The sequence below is a fragment of the Sparus aurata genome, chromosome 4, assembly GCF_900880675.1.
Source record: "Sparus aurata chromosome 4, fSpaAur1.1, whole genome shotgun sequence".
NCBI lineage: Eukaryota > Metazoa > Chordata > Actinopteri > Spariformes > Sparidae > Sparus > Sparus aurata.
The window spans coordinates 5,960,654-5,969,529 of record NC_044190.1 but is presented as its reverse complement, the minus strand read 5'-3'; the positions used below and the strand labels follow the sequence as shown (position 1 = coordinate 5,969,529).

The 8,876-nt window shown below is 41.4% G+C and overlaps 1 protein-coding gene across 1 annotated transcript; it reads right to left on the bottom strand.

The window, feature by feature from the left end:
• Nucleotides 1–112: 112 nt before the first annotated feature.
• Nucleotides 113–8,591, bottom strand: taldo1 (transaldolase 1). Its single transcript, XM_030415332.1, has 8 exons — nt 8,372–8,591; nt 3,988–4,111; nt 3,730–3,837; nt 3,058–3,189; nt 2,497–2,672; nt 1,506–1,703; nt 746–891; nt 113–607 (listed from the first exon to the last, which is right to left on the bottom strand). Exons 1-8 carry the CDS (start codon nt 8,469–8,471, stop codon nt 575–577), a joined length of 1,017 nt encoding a protein of 338 aa, XP_030271192.1. The 5' UTR covers nt 8,472–8,591; the 3' UTR covers nt 113–574.
• Between the last annotated feature and the right edge of the window lie 285 nt (nt 8,592–8,876).

Sequence of the window (8,876 nt, the reverse complement as noted above, 5' to 3'; positions counted from 1 at the left end):
AGTTCAGATGCCTTCAGTGGCTGACGGTCATGTTTGTTACCTGATCAGTGAGCTACAACAGGTGACAGACACACAAACACACTGTGTAAAAAGACAACGAAAACACAACTGCAAAGATTAAGACTGTTTTTATTGAAAGAGTAAAGTGTTATATTCTGAGGAATGACTTTACAGTGGGCTTTAAAGAGTTCTGCCCTCCTCTCCACATGGTGTTAAATAACAAAACTGTGGTCCTTTCCTGCCAAAAAGTGCTCATGATTCCATCTAGTAGTCACATAATGTGTTAAAGACATTTTTTCTGTAAAGATTTTTTTTCTTTCTGGTCGAATTCAAGTAGATATTTTGCAGTAAATCCACACTGGCATTAGCATCAGTCATGTTTGGTCAGAATTCACACAGTCAGTCCCAGCCTAAGACAGGAAGGTGTCCAATCAGGAGGGAGGGGGTCCCTGGAGTTTGGTCAGATGAGAGGGAAGGCCTTCTGGTGCACTGGACCTTCTCTCAGGTAGAAAAGAAGACGCTCCTAACTCATTACATGTCCGGCCAATGCAGCTGGAGACGCGCAGTCTGTCCACTACTGGCCATTTTTCACGTTGAGCATTTTCTCCTGTAGAGAAGACAGAACCCGAGAGTCAGCGTATGAAGCTCAGCAAACACCTTGCATTAAACAGATCATCACTCTGTCATTAGCGCCGGTGGATACACAGAGTCAAACAGTGCGAGTGGCAGAAAATCTTCTTCTTACTTTGATCATGGTCTCCAGCTTGATGGCGTCGGCAGCAAACTTGCGGATACCGTCGGACAGTTTCTCCACGGCCATGCGGTCCTCGTTGTGCTCCCAGCGGAAACCCTTCTCATCCAGGTGGATCTTCTCCAGATTACAGGCCTTGGCTACAACAATTAGCATCAAGGTCAAAGTGGAGTTCAGAGCACACAAACTACTTCAGAATCTTACGAGCAGGTCTGTTTGCCATTGTGTCCACCGCTGTTTACAGTGAAAGGGCAGCTTTATCTAATTCTTACCTTCAAATCATTAGTTCATTATTCAGATCATTTTAGGGGGAATGAAACTACAAGCTATCCATGTGCAGGACTGCCTGCTCTCCTACAGCCTTCTTCCAACCCTAACCCAGATTAACAAACAGCACCATCTTCTGGTTAATATACCGTGTACCCAATGATATGATACAGTTCACATTTCATCCTTCTCCACATGTCTCTATGCCCTTCACTGTTTAGTATTGACAAGAAACCATCAGGTCTTGAGAAGAAGCTTGTAAAAGCAACACCTTTATTCCTGAATGAATTTAATCAGGAGGTGACAGAAGAAAAGCTGTGATCAAAGGTTCCTTATTAAATAAAATACAGTATTTATTCTAATTATTATGATTAAACTAGCTATCAAAAAGCCCAAACAGGATATAATAAGACCACACACAGTAAAGTTAATCTGTCTGAGTTAATGAGAACAGCAGTATTTTGCAGCCTTTGAATCACAGCAATACCTTTTGCGACATCGAGCGTCACAGAGACGGTGCTGTGGTCCTGGCTGAGTTCTGCCAGCAGCCCGGGTGAGATGGTGAGCAGATCGCAGCCTGCCAGGGCTTTTACTTGACCCGTGTTTCTGAAGGAGGCGCCCATCACCACCGTGCTGTAGCCAAACTTCTTGTAGTAGTTGTAAATCTTGGTCACACTCACCACACCTGGGGACAGACAACAAAGAGCAGATCTGCATTAAACACTGAACTCGTCTGTGTCTGTGGTCCACCAGAGCATTTCTATCCACACGTTAATGCAGATTTTCCAAAGCAAAATGTGTCGAAGTGCAGTGGGAACAGATGTGGTGAACGTACATGAAACTCTGACTGAAGCCTCCACTCCAATGAAGACAAGAAAATATAATAACAAGTTTTATTATTACTTTATTTGTCCATTGTGTTTCAGTTTGCTGTCTGACTGGATATATTCACATTTAGATGGAAACCTATATATAACTATAAAACCTACTATAACTTAGTAAAGAAAAAAACAACCTGAAATCAAGAGAGCACATATAGCTATTAAAGCAAGTTTAAAATTAGTTTAAAAGAAGTTTTTGTTTAGATTATCGTTTCAGAATTCAAAATGAAGTTGTGAACCATTACGAATTGAAAACAAGGCAGCAGCCAAACTCTCACTGTGTCCAGAGATGTAAATTCAACCTACAGACATCTGATGTCTCAGTGCTTCATCTCCCAGAGGAGACTATCTGTTTCCAACTGTCAGAATGCCATGATGGAGAAAAGAAAAAAGAAAAAGCTCTTAAGGAGATTAGAGGAGTGGAAATGATTGGCCACGTCACCAGCCCAAAACACACCCACATATACCATATGTCTGAAAGCAGAAACACTTGAACCCTTTTTTACATCACAACACGTTAAAACCTGACATTGGCACTACTATTCTGATGAGGTAATCAAAGAACGAGGTTTTACTACACTAACAAGGCCTCATTACCTGGGTCGTCATGCGGCTCGTAGCTTTTGCGGTCTGTGTTCTCCTTGTACCAGTCAAGGATCCGTCCAACGAAGGGTGATATGAGTGTTACATTTGCTTCTGCACAGGCCACAGCCTGAGCGAAGGAGAACAGCAGGGTCATGTTGCAGTGAACACCGTGTTTCTCCTCCAGCTCCCTGCACACAAAACAAACTATTCAAAACACATCCACATGTAAACTTGCATTCTTCCTCTGCTTCCCATTTCAACCAGAACCTCTCTGAACTAAACAAGCCACATAATTTCAGAATTAAACACTTGTTTTATAGACATCACAAGTCCAATCTTATTATTTTGAACCAATTTTAATATGGGCAATTGCATTGAAGCAGCAATTGAATGGACATCACACAAACCCCTGGTGGACATGCAGAGAGTAAACAGTCTCCAGGGAGTTGCTGGCTGATTAGCTCATCAGTGGTTGTGACATACAGCAGCCGGTCTGTGTTCACCAGCCCTCAGGGGCAATGCACAGAGACAAAACCTGCTAAAGGTGGCATTTTATCCAGAGTTTATACTTACTTGCCAGCCTGGATTCCTTCCCATGTGGATGACAGCTTGATGAGCACACGCTCCTTGCTGATGCCGGCCTCTTCATACAGAGCGATGAGCCTCAGGGCCTTGGCAACCATTTCATCTCTATCGTAAGAGAGTCTGTGTGGAGAGGAGAAACACCACAACTGTACCTTTATGTTCATGCTCAATTATTTTGTTTAATTTAAGACTACTCAATTATGCCCACATATACTTGAGCACTGACCTCCACCTGCTTCTGAAGGTTAGAACAGTGTGTTATGTGGTATCTTTGTGTGTGTGCGTTAATGGTTCAAGAAGAAGCTGTAAGCATGTGGATAAAAGCGCTGAGTATAACCAATTTAACGTTAATTCAATTCATTATTCAGGCCCCTCTTTTCCTTCAGTAATAGGCCCTGTTGGCTGCTGAAACAAAAAGCTTTTACTAATCCAACCAGAATGGATTTATTAAAGCACATTTAAAAAATAACAAAAGCAATCAATAAATTATTGATCTGTATGTGGCTGCCAACTGAAAAGGGAAATTCATTCAAAGACATATGAACCTGGTCTCTGAATATCAGTTGTCTGTAGCCTTGTGACGTCTGTGTTATGAAATGTTCAACACTGAATATGTTTGCCGTCATGTTTACCACCTGGTGACATGTCGTCTGCACCTACCTGGCGTCCACCTCAGTGGAGACTCTGCCCGGGACCTTCTTGAGGATCTCTAGCCCAAAGCTCACAAACAGCTTGTCCATGGTGTGGGCCACCTGCTCCTCTTCAGTTCTGACAGAGAGGGAAACATTATGAAACTGGATTTAAATTCATGAATTGGACACTGTGTAGTTGGTTTGACCCCTGGTGTCATCCAAAAGCTAAAGAATAATTCAATAACAGGGAGTCTGGATTAGCTCTAATGTGTGTTCAACTTCTTACCCGCCTTTGGCGATGCCGTATTTAATGGCCTGATCCAACAGCGGCTGGTAGGCTGGCATCTTTGCAGCAGCCAGGATGAGGGATGGGTTGGTGGTGGCATCCTGAGGCTTGTACTCATCAATGGCTGCAGGGTGGGAAGACAGAGCAAAGTCATTAAAAGTCACGCACAAGACAACCTAGCTTCTCTCAGATATTCATACAAATATCAAATGGATAACTGGACATCTGCAGGTCCAGGATAGAATGGAGCTGGATGTTCTGATACTTTGACCGATTCTTCTCTTTCAGAATGATTTCTGATGAGTACACGACCACTAAATGATAAACTGAACACATTATTCTCTGCAGGTGGAGGTGATGTTGTCTATCAAGCTTAACAAAATCATATGATCGCCATGATATGGAATAATTATGTTCAATCATCTCATCCATTGAAAAAAGTCCATGTGAAGGTAAAAGATGAAAACTAAAGAGAAACAACTGTCATGGTGAATCAGCAACACGCTGCTGGAGGATGGTGCCACCTACTGTGTCAACATAATGCTGCACATCTAAAAGCACTTCAGTAGGATACTGATTAATGATAGTCTTTTGTTGATGACCTTCAGAACTGCTGATGCTGCACCGGAAGCAGTGAAATCCTGACTACCTGTTAACTACGTCCTTCACGAGTAACCAAAGGAATCGTTCGTGCTGACAGATGTGAGTCAAAAAGTTTAAAAATCTTAAATGTTGTCTTTAACTTACAGAACTGTATAATAAAAACATCCTGCTGCAGTTTACTGGACTGAACTGCATGTTTTAATTTGATCAGCATGAGCGGTGGGGCCTTTTCACGAGGCACAGTGTTTTATATGTCAGCACTCGGTTGTAGCAGCCGAGTCCAGTCGGTGCTGCCAGCTCTTCAGCTGAAGAACAAAGGAAGCCTCTGTTCTGCAGCCAGTTTTCTCTCAACCCCCTTACAAAAAAAATGGGATCATTGTGTAGGTCAGTGGGGCTGGACCAGATACTCGTGATCACACGTTCAAGAAGACACCAGAGTTCATCTGCTGATTACAGCAGTATTCTCAAAGAGGGCGCCTGGTCTCTGCCTTCAACGTGGGGTTAAAAAAAAAAAAAATAAAGTTTTGTAGTCTTCCCTTCATTTAACAGCCACCAAAACACATTTCCACTGACATACATTTACTATGTTATGCTAAAAGACAAATGAAAGATTGTAAATAATAAACTGTGCATGATAGAAGCAAAGACATCTGTAAAATTGTAGCTGAGAATGCTGATTCCACTGTTCCAGTTATCTATAAGTTGACCATGTGCACAACTAGATTTACATGAATACTACAGCATGATTACTGCAAATGACCAATATATGGCACAAAAGCAGCTGTGCTTTATAATGTTCATATCCTGATGGTTCTGTAGTCAGTTGGAGCATCAGAGGGATTAAAACATGTAGGGAAACATCTGATTATTACAGATTAAGAAAAGAGGATGTGCTCTGATTTTCTCCATGCCATGTTTGCGTACATAGAGACCACTTTGTGATGCATGGAAATTCACCAAATTAAATCAAACTTGCCCTATGAAACAGGGACTCTGTCTGTCCTTTGTATATCTTGAGAAGCATTAATCCGTTCTTTTGACTGGTCAGGTTTGCTGTCGAGGACTGAGGGAAACACACTGTTGATTCTGAAACCTATTTTGAAATTGGTTGTGTCGCACACATAATGACAATCTCCACAAATCATTTTCTCTCCAGTCTTATCATGTTTTGAACCGGCACTGCACTAAAATTCCCAACAACCTTTAAGGACAATACAAGCATCCATAATGTACTCAATATAGGGGTCACATGACTGCCTTCAAGGATAGATTCCCTCACATCTTCCCAAAGCAGTGCAGAACAACTCTTCATCTCACAAGGAGCCTTAAGCCATCGAGAAGCTTGCAGGCTCATCAGTTACTCCTGTGCAAAATGTCACCAGTGCCCCATTAACCTCCTCCATTTAGCTTCAAATCAATTGTGGGATCCTTTTTCCTCCACTTACATAGGTGAAGTAAGAGTTTGCTGTTACACCATGTTTGACCAAGTTCTTGCAATTCTTCTGTGTTACATCAGTGATTTGAACATGTCTAAATCTGCACACAGTGAAACTGGAGAAATATTACAACATTCATGAAATACCAAGATTACATAAACCAGACACACGTCTGCTTTCTAACTAAAAAAAAAGAGAAGTCTGCATTTGTGTGAATCTTGAAAATCCTCACTACTAAATCACTATTACAAATATGGTTTTTGCTCACAGTACAGACAGATGCATTCACTAACGGTTGAGAGATGTTTATATTAAACCGTTGGACTGCTGAGAGACAATACTGATGTGCAGGACACTGTAATGTCAAACAGTATTCACCTGCTCAGTTTGTAGTGTTGTATTGGACAAGCTGCTATTAGTGACTAAGAGAAACAGAATGGTTAAAAAAAAGAAAATCTTTTTGACTGATATGATCTGATTCACAACAGGGCTGCACAATAAACCCTTTGAGCATGGACACAGCAGATTAACTCAAACACAATGCAGGGCTACAACTTTTGTTTCTACTTGATGCAAAAGTTTAAAGTTGTGATTACACAACTTATCTGCAATAAGTCTGTCTTAATGAGTCCAATTTAGTTCTTTGATACATGAAAGCTAGTTGCTTGAGAATATCATGCACGCACTGCATACACAGCAAACAAGTAATCACAATCATTCTTCATACATTTATCAAACAAAGCAGTGCCTACTGTAGCTGTTTGATAAAATGCACTGCAGTCCACATCACCACAACTGTAATTATAACGTAATAATCGATTCTTTCCAAAAAGACTCAAGTAGCCTGGTGAAAATACCCGTATAAACTGCTACTTCAATTTTTCTGACATCATGCAGCGTTAATTCACCACACAGCTCGTGGAGTGAACAATATTAATGTTTAATGAAAAGAAATAAACATAATATCACAATCAAAAAACTGCACGTTTTATATTGCATTAGTCATTTTGAGAGCTCCATAATATTTTAATTATTCATGCAGCTCCAATATTTTTAATGCAGACTGTGGACGACATTTCCAGTCCAGAGTTCGAGGTGACTTTTTCAAATCATTGTGTGAATATTATTCTAATTAACAGTAACTTCAGCCCAATAACTCCAAGTCTGGTTATTTACTGCTCATATTTGTACATTATCATAAGCTGACCTGAGAAGAAGCTGCACTAACCTTTATGAAACAACTAGTAATGAACTGAGCGGAAGTACAGTTTACCAAGTATTGTTCTTAAACACAATTATGAGGTACATTACTTGACTACTTCCCTTTTCCTCTCCACTCCATTTATTTGATAACTTAGTTACTTTGCAGATTCAGATTATTCAGTATTTATAAACTATCAACAGATACCATCGCATGTGTGACATTGTAACTGCATCAGAGCCACAGTAGCACATTTTTGAATTAGTTTAATTTATCAGCAATCTGACAGAAACATCACTGATACCGATAACTGGAAAATGCTGGCTATCGTCCCTGATAAACGGCCTATCCCTTTCCTATCACAAAGTAAAGGTTTGATTGATTGATTGATCAGGTCCATGCAAAACTCCAGCACTCTGCTGTCACTGAGTGTCACAGTATCAGTTCCTGAGTCACGCCTGGCTGCAGAGGCACAAACCAGTTCTGTCATGTCATCCTGAGTCTGCAAACCCTGGAGGAGGACCTCTGGTCTACATCACGATCTAACAGGATTAATACACACACACAAACACACATTCTGATGCATGACCTTTTCCTCCTGGGCATGAAAGTGACGAAACGAGGAAGAAAAACTCTAATTTCTCACCTTGTTTCCTGTTAACACAGGTTTCACAGCAGTCTGTAACTTTAATGTGAGCTGTGTTTTCACCAGCAGCACACACAATCAACTAGTGAAACTAGTTGCTGCTGTCAAGTTTGGTCATTTGTAAGGTTTAACGTTACAGAAGGCCAACGTTAACAGAACAACCGCTTTCTCTCTTGAATAAGTAGTTAGTTAGCATGGTTTGCTAGTACGGCTAACTTAGCTGCTGTTGCTAAGTAAGGCAACCTTAATAACAAGTAGCTTTAATTGGATTATCAGCTTGTCATTTTAAGTGGCGACCATGTAAAGAGTTAGTTGAAAGCTAAGCTAACATTAGCCAGATGTAACAGACGATGTTAGATTGATGCTAGCTGCTCCGAGGCTCACTCTGTTTGCGTTATATTGACACAGCGGTCAGTCACATCAAGCTGGATCCTTCCTGGTCAGTAAGTTAGCATGCTAACCAGCTAACATTAGCATGTGCTAAAAGCGGGTCTTTACCGTTAAAATCTCCGGTGTCCGCCACCACCACGGTGTGTTTCTTCAGCTGGTTCAGCGCTGACTCCATCTTCCTCCGCTTGTCTGGGGACTCACTGGACATGTTGAGCACACCGGGACGCTTTTATACACACAAAACACGTGAGAGCTGGAGGAATGGCAGGCGGACGGGAGCGCGCAGCACAACGAGGAAGTGCTCTGCGGTAGCGCGCCTCGGAGGATTGGAAGCTCGTGCAGATGACGGAAGTAAAGTGACAGAGACAGGTGGAGAGACAGGTGGAGAGACAGGTGGAGGAGGAGAGACAGTCAAATGTATGACATGCTTCAGTATCAGGGTCAAATTAAGCGATATAAGTCACTTTTATATTATCTAATGAAGCTGGTGGCAGGTGTTCAGTGGAATGCAGGCTCTGAGGACATAGGAGGTCTCTCTGTACAAACTTAGAGCTCATTGAGGACAGGTGAGAGAGGTTAGGATGCATAAATATATATATATATATATTTTTTG

Excerpts from the sequence above, each read along its gene's own strand:
- taldo1 (XM_030415332.1), bottom strand. The coding sequence starts at position 8,471 with ATGTCCAGTGAGTCCCCAGACAAGCGGAGGAAGATGGAGTCAGCGCTG. Across the intron at positions 4,112-8,371 it reads GGACACCGGAGATTTTAACG|CCATTGATGAGTACAAGCCT; the intron begins GTAAAGACCCGC and ends CCCACCCTGCAG. Across the intron at positions 892-1,505 it reads GACGCTCGATGTCGCAAAAG|CCAAGGCCTGTAATCTGGAG; the intron begins GTATTGCTGTGA and ends TAATTGTTGTAG.